Here is a 24,564-nt window from a genome sequence, read left to right on the forward strand (position 1 = left end):
TAATACCATATTATACTGGGCACAGTACAGCCAAGACCTGTAATACTGTAACCCTAAGGGTACGTTCACACAGGACTTTTTTGCTGCTTTTTTTTGCTACTTTTTTTTATGCTAATTTTCAGCTGCTTTTTACAGTACCAGTAAAGCCTATGAGATTTCAGAAATCTCATGCACACACGTTGGTTTTTTGTTTGATCAGTTTTTTCTGCTTTGCTGCTTTTTTTGGACATAGGGCATGTCACTTCTTTCAGCGTTTTTGCTGCGTTTTTGCAGCGTTTTTTCACCCATTGACTTGAATGGGTGATGAAAAAAACGCTGCATAAACGCTGAAAAAACGCATGTAGCATTATTTGCTGCGTTTTTTCTGCAGAAAATCATGGCCAGCAGGAAGGGATCTCACAGCCAAGAGCTTAGGGGTGTGGTTAGTGAGGTGTGAAGAGCCATTGTGAGGTGTGAAGAGCCATTGTGAGGTGTCCTGTTTGTGATCTATTGTGAGGGAGTTCCTGGTAGTGAGGTGTGAAGAGCCATTGTGAGCCATTGTGAGGTGTGAAGAGCCATTGTGAGGTGTCTTGATTGTGATCTATTGTGAGGGAGTTCCTGGTAGTAAGGTGTGAAGAGCCATTGTGAGGTGTGAAGAGCCATTGTGAGGTGTCCTAGCAGCTGAAAATTGGCATAAAAAAAAGCAGCAAAAATCTGCAGCAAAAATCTGCAGCAAAAAAGTCCTGTGTGAACGCACCCAAAAACGCACCAAAAAAACGCACCTAAATTAGCATTAAAAAAAGCAGCAAAAAAGTCCTGTGTGAACGTACCCTAACTGTACACCTTCAACCAAAATCATTATGCCATTTAAAGGGTTCTTCCATAAAAATTTTTCAGCTTACCAGCTTCTGATAGGTTAAAAATAATAAAAAGAGCTGTTATTCGCCCTCTGCTGATCCAGTGACGCCTCTCCGCCAATGCCTTGGTCTTCATTCATAGGCTGCTCGTCTACAGTGCACATCACTGCTGCTGCCAATCACTGAGCTCAGCAGTTCTGCCAATGTAGAGAGCATGATCCGCAGAGTTCAGTGATTGGCTGCAGCAATGAAGTGCACAATACTCCGTTCAGAACTCCTGCAACACGTAAAAGACCAGAGCAGCGTCCGAGAGGCGTCCTTGGAGAAGTGGTGGGCGAGTGACAGCTCTTTAGCCTAACTGCAATAGGCTAAAATAATTTAAAGAAACTTTTTCCTGGAAATCTTCTTTAATTACAATATTTTTTTTACAGTAATTCTCACAGATATGGAGGAATTGAGTCATTTATATCAGTCCTCAAAATTGTGACCTCACTGCTTTACAAATAGCTCATAGACACACAAACTGGTCATACACATTAGAGGAAAATGGTTTGCATATTGCTTAATCAAATTATTCTTCACCAGAGTAGATGACCAACTTTTCCAGACAATCGCTTGTAATGCTGATTATCATTTGAAAGTAGCACCACCACCTTTCGAAGGTCTCCTACTATACCTTCTCAAAGGAAAAGAAAAGCAAAAAGTAGCACGGAGTCTTCTTGTTGCTTCTAGCACTTTATTAAAACAACTGGTGGATTTCACTACAGTCGGATCCCTACTGTATTAGAGAGTTGCCAATAAGGTCTTATGTCCTCCATGTTTGTAATCTTTGAAACTTCGGTGTATGTCCACTACTTTCTAATTGATTAACTGTCCTTGGAATAGGTAATCAATGCCTGATCGGCCAGGGTTTGAAACCTGGCATCCCCGCTGATCAGCTGGTACCGGTGTCAACGGCAGCTGGCAGTGCTAGATGCGGTAGCGGGCATCTACTTGTAGTGGTCGACGCTTGGTGCTGCACATCCGTATCCTATTCAAATCAATAGGAGGTGGATGTGTAGTACCCTGCGGCCACTATCAGAAAATGGCCAGCTCCGCAAGCGAGTACGAACGGCTGGCAGCCGCCACAGAACAGTTGATTGGTGGAAGTGCCGGGTGTTGGACCCCGACCGATCAGACATTAATGACCTTTCCTAAGGATAGGTCATCAATAAAAAAAAAAAAAAAAAGTAGTGGACTACCTGTTTAAGACCAACAGTCAACTAAAGCCAGATGAGTAGGGACATGGTAAGGCCATCTGTACTATGGTGGTATAGAGAGCAGCATTTGGATTATGTGCTGCCAAACTATCCAGTTGCTGTATTACAGATCTGCACAACTCTGATCCATGACACGGCCATGTGTATGAAGCCTAGGGCTCTGCTCACACTTGCTTTAGTTCAAATCATTCAGGTTTCTGCAGCTTTTGACCAGTCAGTCAATCATATGATGGCTCCACTCAATATATAAAAGCATGGAAAAAAAGACAGACAAACCAAACACATTATGGAAAACCATAAGCCATAAAGGCAGCGCCTAATAAATCAGCACAGCAATTTGAACAGTAGATACACTAATACAAAAAAAAATTTGTTCCCGTCATTAAGAATTTTGTCTGCTTACCTCCCCCCAAGGCAATACTGCAGATTTTCTCATCATGATGGATATATATATGGATGCCACCATTCACATAACATAACACTCCGGTCTCCAATATCAGACTTGTGTTCCATAGCGCTACAACATGACCATCATCAGGGTGAAAATTGCCTTCCATCATTGTCCATTATCACAACAATTATCTCACACAGGGCTTGTTTGCGTTAAATGGTAACAAGTCAGGAACGCAGCCCTCGCTACAATACGTGCTCTGAGATGATCTGTATCACAGCAATGCTCATAAATTTCAATTATTCTCTTTTATTAATCTGTTACCTTTGATGCCATCATCTCCACCTTCTACTATTAGGACCGCTCATAAATGTATAGCATCATTCCCCTACCCACTTCTGAGTAATGACACGCACTGTACCTCTATTACAGAAGCTATAATCTATAACTTTCACACCATTTTTCTCCCACACAGCCAATGTTCTATCACATCCCCTTTCCATCAGCGCAGCGCACTTCAACCCCTCACTCCTATTGAGGTCACCATGTACAACACAGCAACAATTCCAGATAGTATAATCCACAGATTAGCACAAACCTTTATTCTTTTCTGTAATCTGGAGGGCAGAATGATTATTACAACTGAGGAAAATCATACGACATCTGCTCTGTAACCATTACCTTAGCTCCACACAGATGGAACATGACGGTGTTACAAGAGGACTTCCCTGCCATGCTGATGCACATAGGCAACTATGACAGGGGTTAAAAGGTCTTAAGTAATTTACCATGAGATATACATACATAATAAATATATTATACAAACATTCATTTTAATTTTTTTAGATGGAGGACAGGAGTCAGAGCATCTGTTTCCTCCACCTTGTGCCAGTCATTGCACTAGTTACCCATCCACTAGAGTAAAATGTATATTTATCTCACCCAACAAAGCGCTCCACAGTTCTGCACCACCCAACCCATGCCCTCCCTTCTGAAACTGAGTTAAAGACCAACATCCTCCATAATCATTATCCAAACCTTCCACTTCCTTTTCAAAACTTCTCTCGTGCTTCGCCAGTTTACCGGAAAGCACTACTAAAGAAGATCCATTTAATATCTAGCCCCCACATTTTAAAGCGTGCTTTAAAAACATCTCTTTGGACAGGCTTATGGCCCCACTTCACTATTCTAACTCTGCCCTGTTCCCTCGTTCTAAGTTTTCCTCAGAATTGGTCCCTCCTATTCATCTGACTCCACATCCTCCATGCACCCAATTGCACATGGTAACTGTACGTAGATACTGGCTGATGACCAGATCATACAGCTTTATAGAATACACCCTATTTATTATAACTATGGCTAGACCATACATGACCTGTGCTTTTTATCTTGTGTGTCCCTCTATTTCCTTACAATTTACAAGCAAGGCCCTCATTCCTCCTGTAACGTGTGTGGTGTGTGTGTGTGGTGTGTGTGTGTGGTGTGTGTGTGTGGTGTGTGGGGTGTGTGTGGTGTGTAGTGTGTGTAGTGTGTGGTGTGTGTGTGTGGTGTGTGTGTGGAGTGTGTGTGTGGTGTGTGTGTGTGGTGTGTGTGTGTGGGGTGTGTGGGGTGTGTGTGGTGTGTAGTGTGTGTAGTGTGTGGTGTGTGTTGTGTGTGGTGTGTGTGGGTGATACATCAACACTAAAAATTTTAAGTTGGAGAAGCGAAGCTAGAAAAATATATTGATAGATTAAATTTCTGGGATCAAATAACTAAAAAATTGTCATGTGCATATGTATTCACCCTTTTGCTATGAATCCCTTAAATACTTAAAATATTTCTGGTGCAAGCAATTACCGTCATAAGTCACATGCTTAGTGAGAGGAAGTCCACCTGTGTGCAATCTAAGTGTCACATGGTCTTTCAGTATATACACACACCTCTTCTGAAAGGCCACAGGGGCTGCAACATTATTAAAAGTTGTTGAGAAGTACAAGTCAGGGTTGGGTTATAAAAAAAAAAAAAAAAAAAAAATCCCAATCTGATGATCTCCCAGAGCACCATCAAATCAATTATCAAATGGAAAGAACATGGTACTGCAACAAACCTGCCAAGAGAGGGCCGCCCACCAACACTCAGCCCCTGCAAGGAGGGCATTATTCAGATTCAGCACAGAGACAACTATGAGGGAGCTGCAGGGTTCCCAAGAAAAGACTGGAGTAGCTGTCCATACAAATGCAATAAGCCATACACTCCATAGAGGTGTTCTTTATGGAAAAGTGGGCAAAAAAAAAAAAAAGCGCCTTTACTTACAAAAATTGTAATACTCATTTTGAGTTTGCCAAGAGTCATGTGGGAGACTCCACAAATGTATGGAGGAAGGTGCTGTGGTCAAAGGAGACCAAAATTGAACTTTGAGGTCACTCAAGTAAAACGCTATGTCTGGCGCCAAACCAACACAGCTCATCACCCCCAGAACACCATCTCCACAGCTAAACATTGTGGTGGCAACATCATGATGTGGGGATGTTTTTTGGCACCAAGGACAGGGAAAATGGTCCTAGTTGAGGGGAAGATGGATGGTGCAAAATACTGGGATATTCTTAAGCAAAACCTGTTTCAGTCTGTCGACCCAAAGCATACTGCTAAAGCAACACTCGAGTACTTTAAGGGGAAATGTGTACAATCTTTTGGAGTGGCCTAGTCAAAGCCCAGACCATAATCCAATTGAGAATCTGTGGTCAAACTTGAAGATTGCCGTTTACCAGAGGAAGCCATCTAAGCCATTCCTTGAGGAATGGGCAAAAATCCCAGTGGCAAGATGTGGAAACCTCATAGACACTTATCAAAAGTGACTTGCAGTTGTAATTGCCACAAAATGAGGCTCTACAAAGTACTGACTTTAGGAAGGTGAAAAGTTATGCACACTGAAGTTCAGTTATTTTGTCCTATTTGTAGTTAGCCTCACAATAAAAAGAAAACAAAAATGTTCACAGTTGTGTGCCTGTTCACATGAGCTGATGCAACCCCCCCCCCCAAAAAAAAAGTGAAATTCCAGGTTGTGAGGTAGACAAACACGAAGAATGGCAAGGGGGAGGTGGGGGGCTACTTTTGCAAGTTACTGTGTTAATCTGTTATGTCTTTAATGTATGTATATGTTCCTACTTAAATGTAAAGTGCTGCGGAATACATTGGTGCTATAGAAATCATCATCATCATCATCATCATCACATCTGTTATGGACTGGTCAACCCGTGGAAGAACTGACAAAATTCTTGGGTAATAAAACCTATTTACCTTCACAAAAGAACATGTCCCACACACGCAGAACCGAGCTCCAGGGAAGCGTCCGTGAAAACGCACACATGAACCATTCAGTCATGTATAAGATCGGGTCAATCTTCTGCTTACTCAGATGCTTGTAGGCCACAGGAGACACCTTCCGGAGCAGTGAGAACAGGATCCGTCCATCTAACTGGATCGCTTCCTGCAAATATTAAATCGAAGAGGCTATACAAGAAACCATATTTTCAGGCGAACACAGACATCAGATTCGTAGATTACAGTATTGTTAGGTTAAGGGCTAACTTTCATACTCTGATGGTTTCAAAAGGTGGAGTAAAGTCTGATGGGTTAGGGGCCAGGGCAGAGAGTTGTAAATGCCAGATATAAACCCACCTCTTTTGGAAAACCTATAATTGCAATAACCCTGCTACCACCATACTGCCGTATCTGCAGTTTTTACTCTCATGTACTGTACTGTCTCCTTCCCACCCCCTGCAGATTGTAAGCCTGTCCCAACATATTGTGCCTCTTATGATTAGTAGGTCCTTTCTTCATATTTTCCTATAGAGAACTCAGCCTAAACAAACACCTATGGCTTGTAGATTTTAAAAGTACATCAGAAAATCTTTTTTGCTAACCATCATTCTTCTGGGTGAACTCTGCACTCAACTTTAGATTGGCACTTCTATCAGATTATCTCTTCTCTCAAAAGATGCCCATGCACTCAAGCAAGAAGCCAAATGTTCACGTTTTCCATAGGGAGATGGCAGTATGCAGCTCTCCGACACATAAGATGACTGAAGTCCAGTCAATTTTACTGTAATGTATATACGGACTTTAAAGGGAACCTGTCACCCCCAAAATCGAAGATGAGCTAAGCCCACCGGCATCAGGGGCTTATCTATAGCATCATGTAATGATGTAGATAAGCCCCAGATGCATCCTGAAAGATGAGAAAAAGAGGTTAGATTATACTCACCCAGGGGCGGTCCCGGTAAGATGGGCGTCGTGGTCCGGTCCGGGGCCTCCCATCTTCTTGTCTTCATGCTGCGGCTCCGGCGTACTTTGTCTGCCCTGTTGAGAGCAGAGCAAAGTACTGCAGTGCGCTGAGCCTCTCTGACCTTTCCCAGCGCCTGCGCACTGCAGTACTTTGCTCTGCCCTCAACAGGGCAGACAAAGTATGCCGGAGCCGCAGCATGAAGACAAGAAGAGGACGTCATCGTAAGAAGATGGGAGGCCCCGGACCGGACCACGACGCCCATCTTACCGGGACCGCCCCTGGGTGAGTATAATCTAACCTCTTTTTTCCATCTTTCAGGATAGATATATCAGGGGCTTATCGACAGCATTCCAGAATGCTGTAGATAAGCCCCTGATGCTGGTGGGCTTAGCTCATCTTCGATTTTGGGGGTGACAGGTTCCCAGAAAATGACCTATTTGTTTAAAATCATGTTTTTCTATGTTGTGCATTTTTTTTTTCTTAATGTTGATGTTTTCCAATTTCCCATATCACTATTTGATACACTGCCGATTTTGCAAGTTTTCACACTTACAAAGAATGGAGGGCTGTAATTTTTATCATAGGTACACCAACTCCTTGGAGTGGGATTGTGTGTGGACAGGTGTCTTAGGGTATGTGTCCACGTTCAGGAAACGCTGCGTTTTTGACGCAGTGTTGAGCCGCAGCATCAAAAACGCAGCGTCCAGATATTACAGCATAGTGGAGGGGATTTAATGAAATCCCGTCTCCACTGTGCATTAAAAAACGCATGCGGAATTCCCGCAAAAATAGTAGTTACTCACCGATAACGGTGTTTCTCTGAGCCCATGACGGCACCACGGAGAGAGGGGATCCGCCCACCAAGGACAGGAAACCTACAGATAAAAAGGCGGTACCTCTCTCCCGCATCAGTTTGTTTACAGAGCATAAAGGGAACATCAGGTTAATGATCACAAATGTTACTACATTACTAAACCTTTAATAAAGATACCGCGTGCTTATAGATTATATACATAACTAAACATTATAAATGTGTGCACACCCACGCATGAGGGAGGGAATGTACGGGTGCCGTCATGGGCTCAGAGAAACACCGTTATCGGTGAGTAACTACTATTTTCTCTGTCCCCCATGACGGCACCACGGAGAGAATTGCAGAGACTGTCTACATTAGGGAGGGACTACCGCTTCCAGAACCCTTCTACCAAAGGTAAGGTCTGAAGAAGAATTTAAGTCCAACCGATAGTGCCTAAAGAAAGTTGAGGGTGAAGACCAAGTAGCAGCTCTACATATCTGGTCTATTGTCGCTCCGGCTCTCTCTGCCCAGGAAGCCGCCATCGCCCTAGTTGAATGAGCTTTAACTTCCCCTGGAGCTGGCATCCCACTTGAAGTATATGCAAGGATGATGGCATCTCTGATCCACCTTGCCAACGTACCCTTGGAGGCCTTCTTGCCTTTCCGAGGGCCCTGAAAACACACAAAGAGAGAACCTTCCTCTCTACACTCCCTAGTAGCCTCCAGGTAATGGATGAGACACCTTCTAACATCCAATGTGTGTAGTGATTTTTCCCCCTCGTTTTTAGGGTTAGGACAAAAGGAGGGAAGAGAGATCTCTTGGGACCTATGGAACCGGGAGGCCACTTTTGGTAAGTATGCTGGATCAGTTTTTAACACCACCCTGTCCTCCAATATTAGCGTGAAGGGTGGCCCGGCTGACAAGGCTTGTATGTCGCTAATTCTTCGGGCTGAAGTGAGGGCTACCAAAAGGGAGGTCTTAAAGGATAGAATCTTTAAGGGAAGTTCTTTTAAGGGCTCAAAGGGTGCTTTGGTGAGGGCCGTAAGAACTAGATTTAAGTCCCACTGTGGGGCTCTACGTGAGGGTAGAGGCCTAGATCTTTCTGCCGCCTTAATGAATCTGGACACCCAACGATTCTTTGCTAGATTGTAATTAAATAGTGCCCCCAGTGCGGCAATATGAACCTTCAGTGTGTTAGTAGCTAGGCCTTTTTCCAGCCCATTTTGCAGAAATTCTAACACTAATTTGAGAGGGATTCCTTCGGAGATTTTTGCCCCTGAGGAAGAGAGGAATTTCTTCCAGATTTTACCATACTGTCTAGTAGTTGTTAATTTCCTACTTTTTAAGAGGGTTGACACTAGACCTTGAGAAAAACCTTTCTCTATCAGTAGCCCCCTCTCAAATTCCAGGCTGTCATGTGTAACCTCGCTACCTGCGGGTGTGTTACTGGTCCCTGGAATAGGAGATTGGGCAGGTCTGGGAGTATCCAAGGGTCTGTTATGGACATCCTTCTGGCCCAGGAAAACCAAGTTCTCTTCGGCCAGTAAGGGGCAATCAATATCACCCGGGCGCTGTCCTCCCTTATTTTCCTCAGAACCGCTGGTATCAGTGTGATAGGGGGAAACGCATATGCTAGTTTGTGCTTCCAAGGAATCATGAAAGCATCCAGCGCCACCGGGTTCCCTGCTGGGTTTATGGAACAAAAGGGGGTCACCTTCCGATTTAGATTGTTCGCGAAGAGATCTATTGTCGGAACCCCCCACATCTCCGTTATCCGATTGAATATGGACTGGTTCAGTTCCCATTCCCCCTGTTTTAGGCAGACCCGACTTAGGTAGTCTGCCTTGACATTGTCCACCCCTTTTATGTGAAGTGCCGTCAAAGATGCTAAATTTTCCTCGGCCATCTGCAAGATTGAATGTGTGACTTTCATCAGTGGTTGAGAGTGTGTTCCCCCCTGATGGTTTATGTAGGCCACTACCACTCTGTTGTCTGAAAACAGTCTTACATGATGTGAGTGAAGGGGTTTTTGGAATTCTGTAAGAGCGAATTTTACTGCCAGTAACTCCCTCATGTTGGAGGATGCTTCTTTTACGTCGTCTGACCATGTCCCCTGAACTACTAGATCGTGTAGGTGAGCCCCCCACCCGAAGGGACTTGCGTCTGTGGTTACCACTTTTGACACTGGAATCACCCATGGTAGACCGCGGCCCAAGTTGCTGTCTTTTGTCCACCAATCTAGCGAGAGAATTGTGTTTAATGAGAAGGTGAACCGACCTTCTAAATTTCCCTTCAGGAAAATTTCTTCCGCTAATGTCTGCCATTGCAGCTCCCTTGTATGTGCCTGGGCCCATTGGACGGCAGAAATGCAGGCTGTCATGGACCCGAGGAGAGACATTGCCTCTCGAAGTGATATAGAGGGAAGATCTCTTGCCCTGGACACTAACCCCACCACCTTTTGGATCTTTTCTTGGGGTAGGCGACATTCCTGGGAGATGGAATCCAACGTGATCCCCAGGTACTCCTGAATCTGACTCGGTATTAGTTTGGACTTCTTCAGATTCAGGAGCCACCCCAAGCTTTCCAAAGAGTCCATAACTAACTGTAGCTGGTTTTTGCAATGTTGGGGAGAGTTGCCCATTATCAGGAAATCGTCCAGGTATGGGACGATTAGGGTGTTTTGTTTCCTCAGGTCTGCCATGACTTCCGCTATCAATTTGGTAAATACCCTTGGGGCTATTGCGAGACCAAATGGTAGGGCTGTAAACTGGTAATGCTTTACCATCCCTCCTATTTTGATTGCCACCCTGAGGAATTTTTGGAAGTCTTTGTGAATGGGGACGTGGTAGTATGCGTCCTTTAAGTCGAGCACTACCATGAAACAATGCGGAAACAACATTTTGACTGCTGTCTTTATTGTCTCCATTTTGAAAGGTTCCACAATCAGGTGTTTGTTTAAATTTTTTAAATTGATAATCGTCCTGAAAGATCCGTCTGGCTTTTTCCTGAGAAAAATCGGAGAGTAGAACCCTCTCCCTGTTTCTCGGGGGGGGGGACCTCCAGAAGAACCCCTTTGTCTAGTAATGTTGTGAGTTCCTGTTCCAGAGCTATCCGCTCCTGTGGAGAAGCTCTCTGGGATGTCACCAGGAAGGATGGCTGAGGGAACGTAAGAAATTTGAATTTTAGTCCCGACTGTACCAAATCCAGAATCCAGGCACTGCTGGTTATCTTTTCCCAGGCTGAGAGGAAGAGGGACAATCTTCCTCCCACCTGGGGCAAAAGTTCATTGTGATGGTTTTTTGGGATCGGTGGGGCTTTTGTTGAAGATAAACCCTTTGCTCTTATTCTTTTTGTCTTCCCATCTGTCCTGCGGTCTAGGTGGCTTCCTACGGAAGAATTTTTTACTCTGAAAAGGACGTTTATAAGATGGGTATTGCAGGACGGGAAAGGACTTCTTTTTGTCCCCTGCCTTTTCCAAAATATCATCCAGAGTAGAGCCGAAAAGAAATTCTCCCTCACAAGGAATATTACAAAGTTTAGCCTTTGTTTGGAGGTCTCCGGGCCAACATTTGAGCCAGAGGGCTCTTCTGGCTGCATTGGAGAACACCGCTGACCTGGCCGAAAGCCTGATTGAGTCTGCCGACGCATCGGCCAGAAAAGCGGCTGCCCCTTTCATTACTGGTAGGGTATTCAGTATACTGTCTCTGGATGCTTTATCTTTGAGCTGGGATTCCAGCTGGTCAAGCCACACCATAAGGGAGCGAGACGTGCAAGCTGCGGCCACCGCTGGTTTTAGGCCCCCTCCTGCTGCTTCCCAGGAACTTTTTAGGAAAGCATCCGCTTTTTTATCCATGGGATCCTTTAAGACCCCCATGTCTTCAAAAGGTAGGGCAAACTTTTTTGACGCTTTAGCGATTGCCACGTCTAATTTAGGTGCTTTTTCCCAAAAGGAGCATGCAGGGTCTTCAAAAGGGTATTTCCTTTTGGGTGTAAGCAGGGCCTTTCTTAAAGGTTTTTTCCATTCTTTATTTATTAAGGCTTGTATTTTGTCATTAAGGGGAAACACCCTCCTTTTTTTCTGCTCCAGTCCACCGAACATGATGTCTTGGACTGATTTTTTAGTGTGGGAATCAGCGAGGCCCATGGTACTTCTGACTGCTTTAATTAGGGAGTCTGTTTCTTCTAATGGGAAACAACTACGACCTCTCTGAGAAGAGGATGATGAAGAGGATGATGAAGGAGAATCGGAGGAATTTGAACTAATCTCCCCACTGTCTGAGGGACTAGAGTCAGATATAGGGATATTTTGTTTAATCTTTTTACGTTTTTTACCCTCCTGGAGAGACTTAAAGGTATCTTCCACCTGAGTTTTAATTAATGTTTTGAGTTCGGTGGCGAACCCTGGAAGGCCTTCACATAGAGTCTCTTCCATACAGGATTTACATAATCTTTTTTCCCAGGAGGCAGGTAAATCTTCTTTACAAAGGGCGCAGATCCTATGTTTGGACTTCCCTGCGCTCTTCCTTCCCTAAAACAACAAAAGAAAGGTAGGCTCTATTAGCCGGAGCATTCACGGAGATCACTCACCACCTGAGAACCCTCAGTACCGGCTGTGGATGGTCCGTATCGACAGTATGGTGCTCCTTCGATCCGGATGTAGCACTAGAATTTTTGCTGTGCTGAGATCCAGACCGTGCTCCAGTTGCACGCCGCTGGACATGAGAGGTAGCTTGCCCCTGCTGCCGGCGTTTTTGCTGCTGCTGCTGCGGTGCCTGCGTTTGCTGCGCTGGTGAGCCCTGCAATTCGGGGTCACTCATGGCTGCTGAGGAACGCTGGCTGTACTCCAATAGAGCAACTAGCCAGGGAGACAGGACTCATTTAAATAGTCAGCGCGCCGGTTCCCGCGCGCTCTCCGACGCTAGATTTGCGCATGCGCGAATCCCAGCATGCACCGCGCCGTCCCAGCAAGCTTTGCGCCGCCCAGAATGCCCTGCTTCGACCAGCAGGCATTGCGGCACCCGCGCATGCGCGTTACCAACCCGGAAGTGCGGCACCATGCCGCTTGATGCTTCCTGGAGCGCTGTTCACGCGCGCATTATCGCGCCGTGCACCACCTTATGGAGGGACCCCTCACCGTGGTTTTCGCGGGTGTGTGCCATGTGGAACCCCCACGCAGTGAGGATTCCTCTAGGAGCCGCAGCGCTGCTGCTGCAGTCCCCTGCTCACCCTAGAGACCTACTGATCCCAGCGGTGGCGCATCGGGTGGCCCAGCCTAGCCGAGGCAGGGAACCCCCGCTGCCTGAACCGGTCTGACTGGCCCCGGAATCCAACGACGATCTGAGGTAAGATCTGCTGCAGGTCCCGTCAAGGACAGGAAACCAAACTGATGCGGGAGAGAGGTACCGCCTTTTTATCTGTAGGTTTCCTGTCCTTGGTGGGCGGATCCCCTCTCTCCGTGGTGCCGTCATGGGGGACAGAGAAAACGCACATGCATTGCGTTTTTTCAGAACGCAGCATGTTGCTACAATGAGCAAAACACGCAGGAACACCGCAGGTGACCTGCCAGTGACCTCAGGTGCATTTTTGGTCAGGATTTTACCTGCATAAAATCCTGACCAAAGCCTGAAGCAAACCTGAACGTGGACACATACACTTATACAGGTAATGAGTTCAAACAGGTGCAACTAATCCATGTAATGAGTGCAGAGTAGGAGGGCTTAACCCCTTAGTGACAGAGCCAATTTGGTACTTAATGACCAGGCCAATTTTTACAATTCTGACCACTGTCACTTTATGAGGTTATAAATCTGGAATGCTTTAACAGATCCTGCTGATTCTGAGAATGTTTTTTCGTGACATATTGTACTTCATGGTAGTGGTAACATTTCTTCGATATTACTTGCGATTATTTATGAAAAAAAATGGAAATATGGCAAAAAATTTTAAAATGTTGCAATTTTCAAACTTTGTATTTTTATGCCCTTAAATCAGAGAGATATGTCACAAAAAATAGTTAATAAATAACATTTCCCACATGTCTACTTTACATCAGCACAATTTTGGAAACAAATTTTTTTTTTGTTAGGGAGTTATAAGGATTAAAAGTTGACCAGCAATTTCTCATTTTTACAACACCATTTTTTTTTTAGGGACCACATCACATTTGAAGTCATTTTGAGGGGTCTATATGATAGAAAATAACCAAGTGTGACACCATTCTAAAAACTGCACCCCTCAAGGTGCTCAAAACCACATTCAAGAAGTTTATTAACCCTTTACGTGCTTCACAGGAACTGAAACAATGTGGAAGGCAAAAATGAACATTTAACTTTTTTGCAAACATTTTACTTCAGAACCATTTTTTTTATTTTCACAAATGTAAAAACAGAAATTTAACCATAAATGTTGTTGTGCAATTTCTCCTGAATACGCCGATACCCCATATGTGGGGGTAAACCACTGTTTGGGCGCACCGCAGAGCTTGGAAGAGAAGGAGTGCCGTTTTACTTTTTCAATGTAGAATTGGCTGGAATTGAGAACGGACACCATGTCGCGTTTGGAGAGCCCCTGATGTGCAGTAGAAACCCCCCACAAGTGACCCCATTTTTGAAACTAGACCACTTAAGGAACTTATCTAGATGTGTAGTGAGCACTTTAATCCCCCAAGTGCTTCACAGAAATTTCTAAAGTAGAGCCGTGAAAATAAAAAATCTTTTTTTTTCCTCAAAAATGATTTTTTTAGCCTGCAATTTTTTATTTTCTCAAGGGTAACAGGAGAAATTGGACCCCAAAATTTATTGTGCAATTTATGCTGAGTAGGCTGATACCCCATATGTTGGGGTAAACCACTGTTTGGGCGCATGGCAGAGCTCGGAAGGGAAGGAGCGCCGTTTTGGAATGCAGACTTTGATAGAATGGTCTGCGGGCATTGTGTTGCGTTTGCAGAGACCCTGATGTACCTAAACAGTAGAAACCCCCCCCACAAGTGACCCCATTTTGGAAACTAGAGGCCCCCAAGGAACTTATCTAGATGTGTGGTGAGAACTTTGAATGCCCAAGTGCTTCACAGACGTTTATAATGCAGAGTCGTGAAAATAAATATTTTTTTTTCCACAAAAAAGATTTTTTAGCCCCCAAGTTTTTATTTTCACAAGGGTAACAGGAGAAATTGGACCCCAAAAGTTGTCCAATTTATCCCGAGTACGCTGATGCCCCATATGTGGGGGTAAACCACTGTTTGGGTGCACGGCAGAGCTCGGAAGGGAGGGAGCACCATTTGACTTTTTGAGCGCAAAATTGGCTGTGGCGTTTAGAGACCCCCCTGATGTACCTAAACAGTGGAAACCCCCCAAATCTAACTCCAACCCTAACCCCAACACACCCCTAAGGCTTCTTTCACACTTCAGCTGTTTGGCGTCAGTCAGCTCCGACATAGTGACGGATCGACGGATCAGTCACAATTGTTGAAAAAACGGTTCTAACGGATTCGGTTTTTTGATGGATCTGTTACTTGGGGGTTGTCTGGGAAAAGTATCTACTTTTTGGAGCACGCGCAATTGAAAAAGCGGATTGGGGCGACGGATCTGCCGAAATGACGGTAACGACGGATCTGTCGCACATAGGCGGCCATTCTATGGAATGACGAACGAGACGAATCCGTCGCGAACCGCCATTTTGGCGCAGACAAAAAACGTTACAATGGCCGTCAATGTCTAGATGACGTCCACCAAATCTCGACGGATCCGTCGCATGGCGGATGGAACGGACGACCATCCGCCACAATCCGTCGCTAATGCATGTCTATGGGAAAATAGCGGTTCCGCCAAAAAAAATGGCGGATCTGCTATTTGACGAAAATGGCGGTTTCAGACTGACGCCAAAAGACTGAAGTGTGAAAGAGGCCTAACCCTAATGCCAACCCGATCCATAATCCTAATCACAACCCTAAGGATAATCGCAACCCTAACCCCAAAACAACCATAACCCTAATCAGAACCCTAAATCCAACACAACCCTAATCCTAATCTCAACCCTAACCTCAAACCTAACCCTAATCCCAATATATCCCTAATCCCAACCCGAACCTTAACCCTAATCCCAAACGTAACCCTAATGCCAACCCTAATCCAAACCCTAATCCCAACTCTAAGCCTAACTTTAGCCGCAACCCTAGTCCTAACTTTAGCCCCAACCCTAAATTTAGCCCCAGCCCTAACCCTAAATTTAGCCCCAACCCTAACCCTAACCCTAATTTTAGCCCCAACTCCTCTCTCCTGCCGGCCGGCAGATGGCAGCAGAGAGCGGGCGCACTGCGCATGCGCCCGCCATTTTCTTTCCATTGGAAGAAGCCGGCCGGCAGGAGAGGACGCAGGAGGACCCAGGGACACCAGTAAGTATGATAGGGTCCCCAAATCCCCCTATTTCTCTGTCCTCTGATGTGCGATCACATCAGAGGACAGAGAATTACACATCGCTTTTTTTTTTTGCGGTCTCCGGTAAACAGTTAATTACCGGCGATCGCAAAACAGGGGTCGGTAAAAACCGACCCCGATCATGTTCTTTGGGGTCTCGGCTACCCCCAGCAGCCGAGACCCCGAAGATCTCCCGGGTGCCGGCCGGCGGGCGCCCGCCATTTTTTTTGCCGGAAGAAGATGGCGGCGCCCATCGGGAGCCACGAGGCGCACCGGGGGAGACAGGTGAGTATCGGGGGCGATCGGGGACCCCATTTCTCTGTCCTCTGATGTGCGATCACATCGGAGCACAGAGAAATTAAATGGGAAATCGCGGTTTGTTTTTTTTCTTGCGACCGCCGGTAAACGGTTAATTACCGGCGATCGCAACTCGGGGGTCGGTAAAAAAACCCCGAATCATGTTCTCTGGGGTCTCGGCTACCCCCGGTAACCGAGACCCCAGAGAAAATCCGACTCTGGGGGGCGCTATTCACTTTTTCCACAGCGCCGTTAATTAACGGCGCTGTGGTTTAAGTACCCTTAGCGGCCGCCGTTAAAAGGCGTATCGGCGGTCGTTAAGGGGTTAAAGAAAAACTAACAGGTCTGTGAGAGGCAGAATTCTTGCTGGTTGGTAGGTGATCAAATACTTATTTCATGCAATAAAATGAAATTTAATTATTTAATAATCATACAATGTGATTTTTTTTTTATTTTTAGATTCTGTCTCTAACAGTTGAAGCATACGTACGATAAAAATTACAGACCTCTCCATTCTTTGTAGGTGGGAAACTTGCAAAATCGACAGTGTATCACATACTTACTTTCCCCATTGTAGGTGCAGTTTTACTGCTTTCATAAAATTCCAAGGAATTCAAAACCAAAAAAACATCATCTTCTGGGCACAAAAGTCTAACCATTCATGAAGCAGGCACATACGGTATGTCAGTATAGGCTCACCTGAACAGATTACAGTTTGTGATGAGTGTACGTGCTTTGGTAACGTATTTTCCGAGTATGTTCGAGTCCCTGCGGCTGCATGATTTGCGGCTGTTAGCCTCAGCACATTTCACCTGTTTGTTAGGGGGAATCCCCACATGTGTTAATGTTATCTAACAGCCGTAAATCATGCAAATGCAGGGACTCCAACCTAATATAGGAGCATGCCCAGATGCTCGGATAAGACGTTATCAGAGCACGTTCGTTCAGCACTAATAACACTCCTTTCTCTCAGAGCAACTTACTAGACTGTATTGTGTGCAGTCTATCCAGTATAAACTGTGCCAGAAGTTGAACGCTTCTGTTTGGCACTGGAGACTGTTGGAGGGCAGGCTGAAGGGTATACCGAGACTGGTGGGATCGAGCCTCTAGTGACTAGAGGCTCGATCCCACCAGTCCCGGTATACCCTTCAGCCTGCCCTCCAGCAGTCTCCAGTCCCTAGAGGCTCGATCCCACCAGTCTCGGTATACCCTTCAGCCTGCCCTCCAGCAGTCTCCAGTCGCTAGAGGCTCGATCCCACCAGTCTCGGTATACCCTTCAGCTTGCCCTCCAACAGTCTCCAGTGACAAACAGAAGCATTCGACTCCTGGCACAGTTCATACTGAACAGACTGCAGCTTCCTGCTGACCCATGCAGTCTCTATTCAGAGAGACACCCCAGAATGTTTCTCACTCTCAGCTACAGCTCATATTTTGGCTGGTCACTCACCAGCAGCACAACCGACTCTGCTCCATCCAGCAGACTGACACCCCTTTAGTGTACACCCCTGGTTCGTACTTAAAGAAAGTCAGGTGCACCTAATCAAGACTTGCACTGCTAGGAATTAACCCTAGTCTAGCTGGCTTTGCTACAATATCTATATCAAAAAAATATACGGGTTACTAAGCTCAATATTAGTCTCATAATTGAAGTTCTTTTCAGCAGTCGCATGGACATAAGCAGCAATAGACTAGATCAGTTCCTATTATATTGTAAATTACTTTCTTGTCATGCTCAGATACAGGTAAAGGTCATTGGGAAGGAAAAGGGAGTAGGTGAGAGGCAACATCACATATTGGGAATGGAAGATCTTGTGTTGCCTGTTACATTGCAGTCTTCTGCACTGAACATGAAGTGTTAGAGCCCAATTTAAGACTAAGTCATTGAAAATTCCAATTTTTTTTTTTTTTTTTTTTTTTTTTTTAAACATAGAGATGGAAAATTGAAAAGTGAAAAATAAAAACATTTAAGAAAAAAAAAAAAAAAATTACTTTTCCTTTAAGAATGGAGTCTTGGTTACGTCATTTAGGAATTGTATTTCTATGAGACTCTAGATGCCGTATGATCAATAGCAAATTTTTGTGTTCAGGCAATTGAGACGTGGAAAAATGTCGGCTGGGTAAAGTAAAACCGCTACATTACCAATAGATTCCTAGTAAATGCTTATTAAAAGATTCAGGAGCCATTTAATAAATGGGCAAGAAGTTCTTGGCAGCCTGTATTCAGCCTATCAGTTGGGCCTAGTTAATGGACAACAGAGTCTTCTAGAATCATTGCACAAGTTAATAAATGCTAAAGCACTTCACTAATAAATGAAAGTATATTAAATATTCATTCCAATAGTAAACGATTAACCTCAAAATATTTCCATCTCTGCCAAAAAAATATAAAAATTTCATTTAAGACACTTGAGGCTTAGCTGTATGATTAGACAAATGTTTTAATAAATTAAAACTGGGATTGTGTGTCAAAACTAATGTATTACAATCAGATTTGTTAATGGGATCTTCTGACCTTCGCTGTTCAGGAGCGCTCCCCTGCCATCTGGCTTGCCACTTCATAGACCACTTGGACTAGTGGCATAGTTGTGGCGCTGGCCCAAACTGTACACTAACCATTCCGGCCAGCTTCAGAGTGGCACTTTCATGCGATATTAAAGAGAGCTTGGAAGCCCTTTGTTTACTCGTTGTTACCCGTGGTTACCGGCCACCGCTGCCATCTAGCAGTACTGTCCAGTTAACATAGGCAATAAACAATTCAAAATTCATCTGTTCTTGACAACATTTTTAGTAACAAGTAAATCCTAAAGTTGATTGTTTTTAGGATGATGCGAATAGCCCTTTAACACATTAATCATTCTTCAATACTAACGCCATCTGGGCTATAGAATTGTTGGGAGATCGTGAGTACTTACAGAGGATTCTTATTGGTCTCTATACCATCTAAACTAGCATTTAACAAGTACAATTGTTCTACCATAGGACCAGTACATTACAGGACTTATAAAAGTGACGTAAGAAACTGCAGAAAGTGAGCATGATCTCTGGATCACTGGTCTCCCTTCATAAAACATTTATCAACGCAAATAAAAAGGAAAGAACCTTACATATTTGCTGACAACGAGCCACAAACTACCCAAGTTTCGTTTTTTTCTCCACCAATATGAAAGTCTCTGCTGTTCCCCATTCCGATCCCTCAGCAGGGACTGATCAGGGAGCGAGCCCCCATGAACACCAATGAGTTATGACTGCGCTGCTCTCTCAGCTTCCAGACCTGCCCTGGAATAGAAGTTACGCTGTGCGCAGGCAGGAAAGCAAGAAGAAGTGATGATTTAACTGCAGAACTTTACACGGCATCTGAACCCTGCAGCTTCTCCCTGGTTTTGTACCTGGAATAAAGTATGACAGCATCCCTCCTAGCCTACAGATTGCAGCATAGTAGACTAAAGTGAACGATATACTGGTGACCATTTACATGTGTAGGCTTCATGCAGGACAAGATATAAAGTGCATATATAAAGAGAAGGAAAAAAAGATAGCTGCAGGCTCCTTTCACCTACAGAAGAAGCTGGGGTCTTTGTGCCAGCTACAGCGCTTTTCTATACTACTTCCCTTTCTCCTGATCTACCATGGGCCCATTCATAGTTCTGTGTCTGAAGAATGATTACTGCAGCTTCCAAAAACTTGTCGTCATTTTATAAGTGGAGAAAAGACCCAAGGGTGGATATATGTGCAGGCTGGCCAGCACAGTCCTACATTAGCCTTCATAAAGTCCATTTAGATAGAAAGGGGAAAGTGGAATGGCTTTTAACCTTCTTCTAGACATCGTCGATATATCCGACACACTGATAAATAGCTCAACCTGCATGAAGGGCTACACCGAGAAGAATAATGTATGGAAGGCTGCATCAAACTTGTGATCTCTGAACTTTATTTACGGTACTCAAGTAAAAAAAAAAATATATCTGTAAAAGGAGTGTGAAAGAAACCACCTCAAAAGTTCCTTCTGTTCTTACCAGCTTCTCACTGTAATAACCCGGCAGGTACTTCTCGCAGATTTGCACCAAACACCAGAATGCTTGCTGTGGAGGAAAGGAAATCTGTAAGACTGTGGATTCCAATGTAATGAATAGTATTGCTGCAGGCCATGTTACTCTACTCGCCTCTGCTGGCATGTGCATAAGCAGGACAGCTGCAATAGGGGCCTGGGCTTGACAGTAGCCTTCATCTGGCCGGTACAGAGTATATGCTTTCAGTACCCTAAAAAGATCTTGTTGACTATGAAGACAAAGTTACATCGAATTACTTAATTTTACAATACAAGCTAAAATAAGCCAATATAACAAAATAAAAAAAGTCATAGGAAGGCATTTACAAATTATGTTTATCTGAGAAGTCTGTGGGATACAGTCCATAGGATACATCTCGCTGATCAAGTGATCCTAGATGAGACTTATTTACGACTGTCAAATGATATTCAATCTTCTTTCAACAGGACAGAGAAGTAAAGTGGAGAAGCATCAAAGAAATAGGAAAAATAATGAACCTTTCTCCCCTACCTAAGGGAAACCCCCTCCCCCCCCACAAAACACGATAACAAAAGTCAAATATTTCAGTAACCACTTCAACAAACTGGCTAGAGCGTCAATGAATGGGTTACATTTTTGAAGTGTGCAGGGCTCTACACAGTTGGCAAAGAGACATTGTAATTATGCAGCACTTAAAGCACAGTTCCAAAATAAATGTGCATCAGGCCATTACATGATTTCAGAAATTTGCTGTCCTAAGGCTCTCAGACCTAAATCAATAACCTGGGCAAAATGTGGTTATATAGCCAGGAAAAGCCTGAATAATGCACAACAGACAGCCGCCAATAACACAATATAAGAAGCCACTTTATTAACTTCAGCATTCCAAGACACTGAAAATGAATCGATAGGCGCTGTAAATGGTGTTCATCTACAGCAAACATCCCGCCTACGAATGGAAACCGGATCCAAAAATGACTTACCCATGACCCCCTCGAGCAACAAACATTTCATGGAATGGAAACTGCCTGTGAAGATCTCTTTCTATGATGTCCAGCCATTTAGGATCACCTGCCATTGAGTCCAGCTCCTGAAAGAACTTTAAAGTTTTATTGTTGGATCTAAATGGCTCTATAGAACTCTTAAAATGGGCTCTCTAAAAAAAATGATAAGAAATGACAGTTACATATTTCAAGCTTCAACCTGACCTAGTCACATGCTATGACGGGTTTTGGTCAGAAACACCACTTGAGATATGTCTCACTAGTCTGAGGAGCAGCATTGTGAACTAATTCACCTGATCTCACCACTCAGACGTGGACCATGGCTGACAAAGAGTGAACGTGGGGTGAGGGGGTACAACAACATGTCTCCGTTCTGATTTGTATTCCCACTCTGCCAAGTCAGTCTGACAGCTTTACAGCAGGGAAAATAGACTGGCTAAGCACTGTACAAATCTCAGTCAGAAAAGGAGAAGTGGTTTTTCTCTCCTTCAACCCTGCTCTGTGGCTGAGTGAGCAGATGCTAGGTCACCATGTTACTCATCTGATCTGACAGGACACATGTCTCAAGCCTGGCTTCTTCAGGCTGCAACCCATCCTGATATTTGTCAAGGATGGGATGCAGCTTGAAATATGTGACAGTAGCCACTTATCAAATTCTTGAAGAAACGCTTTATTATTTCCAGTCACACTTACAGTAAATTTGTTGGAGTTCTGGTCCATCTTTACCCTGCTTCCTGAAAGGTACTGCCAGGCGCGGCCACGAAGAGCAGGTGGTATGCCCTTCTGACATCTCAGCTTTATCTGTCAAAAAGAAGAAATTCCAAACTGACAAAAACCTTACAAAGGGAACACGTCCCCAGATTCATGCTGCTCAAAATGGAAGAGAAAAAAAATTAAAAAAATCAGAGCCTGGCTGCACAACTGCAGCCAGATATAGTGCTCTTTGAAACACTCAGTTTCAGAGAAAATATAATTTAAAAGAGGTCTGGCCAGGGGTTGCTGCAGGCAATTTTAAAAAGTCTTTCCCTCATATGTACATTATTATTACCGTATATACTCGAGTATAAGCCGACCCGAGTATAAGCCAACCCGAGTATAAGCCAACCCCCCTAATTTTGCAACAAAAAACTGGGAAAACTTATTGACTCGAGTATCAGCCTAGGGTGGAAAATGCAGCAGCTACCGGTAAATGTAAAAAATAAAAATAGATACCAATAAAAGTAAAATTAATTGAGACATCAGTAGGTTTTGGAATATCCATATTGAATCAGGAGCCCCATATAATGTTCCATGCAGTTATGGCCCCATAGATGCCCCATATAATGTTCCATGCAGTTCTTTATGGCCCCATAGATGCCCCATATAATGTTCCATGCAGTTATGGCCCCATAGAAGCCCCATATAATGTTCCATGCAGTTCTTTATGGCCCCATAGATGCTCCATATAATGCTCCAAGCAGTTCTTTATGGCCCCATAGATGCTCCATATAATGTTCCATGCAGTTCTTTATGGCCCCATAGATGCTCCATATAATGCTCCAAGCAATTCTTTATGGCCCCATAGATGCTCCATATAATGTTCCATGCAGTTCATTATAGCCCCATATAATGCTCCATGCAGTTATGGCCCCATAGACGCTCCATATAGCATTGTGGCACATGTAATGTAATGCTGCAATAAAAAAAAAAAATAAATAAAAATTTACATACTCACCTCGCGTCGCTGCCCGCTGCTCCTCAGTGTCCCGTCTCTCCGCACTGACTGTTCAGGACAGAGGGCGGCGCGCACACTAATACATCATCGCGCCCTCTGACCTGAACAGTCACAGCAAGAGGACGGGAAGACAGAGCTTCGATGGAACGAAGGAAGGTAAATATACTCACCTACTCCCGGCGCGGTCCCTGCATGTCCCACGGTGTACGGCGCGGCAGCTTCTTCCTGTAGTGAGCGGTCACATGGTACCGCTCATTACACTAATGAATATACGGCTCCACCCCTATGGACGTGGAGTCCATATTCATAACTTTAATGAGCGGTACCACGTGACCGCTGAAGAGGGGAAGAACTTGAAGCTGCCACGCCGAACACTGTGGGACATGCGGGGACCGCGTCAGGAGCGCCGGGAGTAGGTGAGTATTTGACAGGCGTCGCTCCCCCTCACCCGCCGACCCCCCCGCCGACCATGACTCGAGTATAAGCTGAGAGGGGCACTTTCAGCCCATTTTTTTGGGCTGAAAATCCCGGCTTATACTCGAGTATATACGGTAATTATTATATATTACATAAGGAACCACCTGTATCAGCACTGGGAAGAGAGTCAGGGGCAGCAACAGACTAGTCTAGTCTCTGGCCAGATCTACTAACTATATAATACCTCGTTGCCATCGTGCAGCTAGTCTGATGCATGCTGCCCAGTTTGGCAGATGACCGGATTCGTTTAAGAAACATTCCCCAATGCTTCCATTGACTGGTCATATTACTTAGCTGTGAGCACTGGGGAACTGTTACAAGAAGCAAACGCGTGTCAGTATGTGCAGCTGCCATTAGGCTCTTGTCAATAATATGCATGCCATCTCATGGGAAGAGGTGAATGAATAAAACAGGAATCTTTTTGATAAACCATCTAAAAAATAAAGAGCAATATGGCAGCAATTATGTAAAATGTCTAGTGGCTATCTAACCAGCCTTGTTCCACAGAGCAAGCAATCTCAGCGCAGCCTCCATTTTCCCAGAGTAGTAAAAAGCTGCTCAGTAATCGGGTGGTTTGGGTAATGCTGGCAGTTTCCACAGTTACAGCACAAAGCGCATTCCTTATAAATGAACATAAACCATTATGCCATTTTCCAATTTACAAAATGAAGCCTACACGGTAAAGTTTGTATTGAAACATTCTTGGTTATTTAGGAGTAAAAAAAAACAAACATATGACCTGTCCTTACAATCGCATGATTTTTCACTAAACGTGGTAAATGCATACTTATTAATTTACAGACTAAACATAAGGTTTCATTCTTGTTAGTGATGAGCGAGTGTACTCGTTGCTTGGGTTTTCCAGAGCACGCTCGGGTGGTCTCAGAGTATTTATGACTGCTCAGAGATTTAGTTTTCATCCAGGCAGCTGGATGATTTGCGACTGTTAAGGTACCGTCACATTTAGCGACGCTGCAGCGATCTAGACAACGATGCCGATCGCTGCAGCGTCGCTGTGTGGTCGCTGGAGAGCTGTCACACAGACAGCTCTCCAGCGACCAACGATGCCGAAGTCCCCGGGTAACCAGGG

General features: G+C 44.5%; 1 protein-coding gene across 1 annotated transcript in view; it reads right to left on the bottom strand.

Annotated features, from left to right (window-relative positions):
- The window catches only part of TBC1D10A (TBC1 domain family member 10A), a 91,027-nt gene that overhangs the window by 20,482 nt on the left and 45,981 nt on the right, over positions 1–24,564 (bottom strand). Inside the window, exons 3-7 of the mRNA XM_077297141.1 lie at positions 21,977–22,084; positions 21,263–21,369; positions 20,415–20,529; positions 20,268–20,333; positions 5,763–5,952 (exon numbers count right to left, since the gene is read on the bottom strand). Coding sequence (XP_077153256.1) covers positions 5,763–5,952; positions 20,268–20,333; positions 20,415–20,529; positions 21,263–21,369; positions 21,977–22,084 — 586 coding nt within the window. The remainder of the gene's footprint in view (positions 1–5,762; positions 5,953–20,267; positions 20,334–20,414; positions 20,530–21,262; positions 21,370–21,976; positions 22,085–24,564) is intronic.

Source organism: Ranitomeya variabilis, chromosome 1, assembly GCF_051348905.1.
Source record: "Ranitomeya variabilis isolate aRanVar5 chromosome 1, aRanVar5.hap1, whole genome shotgun sequence".
NCBI classification, from domain to species: Eukaryota; Metazoa; Chordata; class Amphibia; order Anura; family Dendrobatidae; genus Ranitomeya; species Ranitomeya variabilis.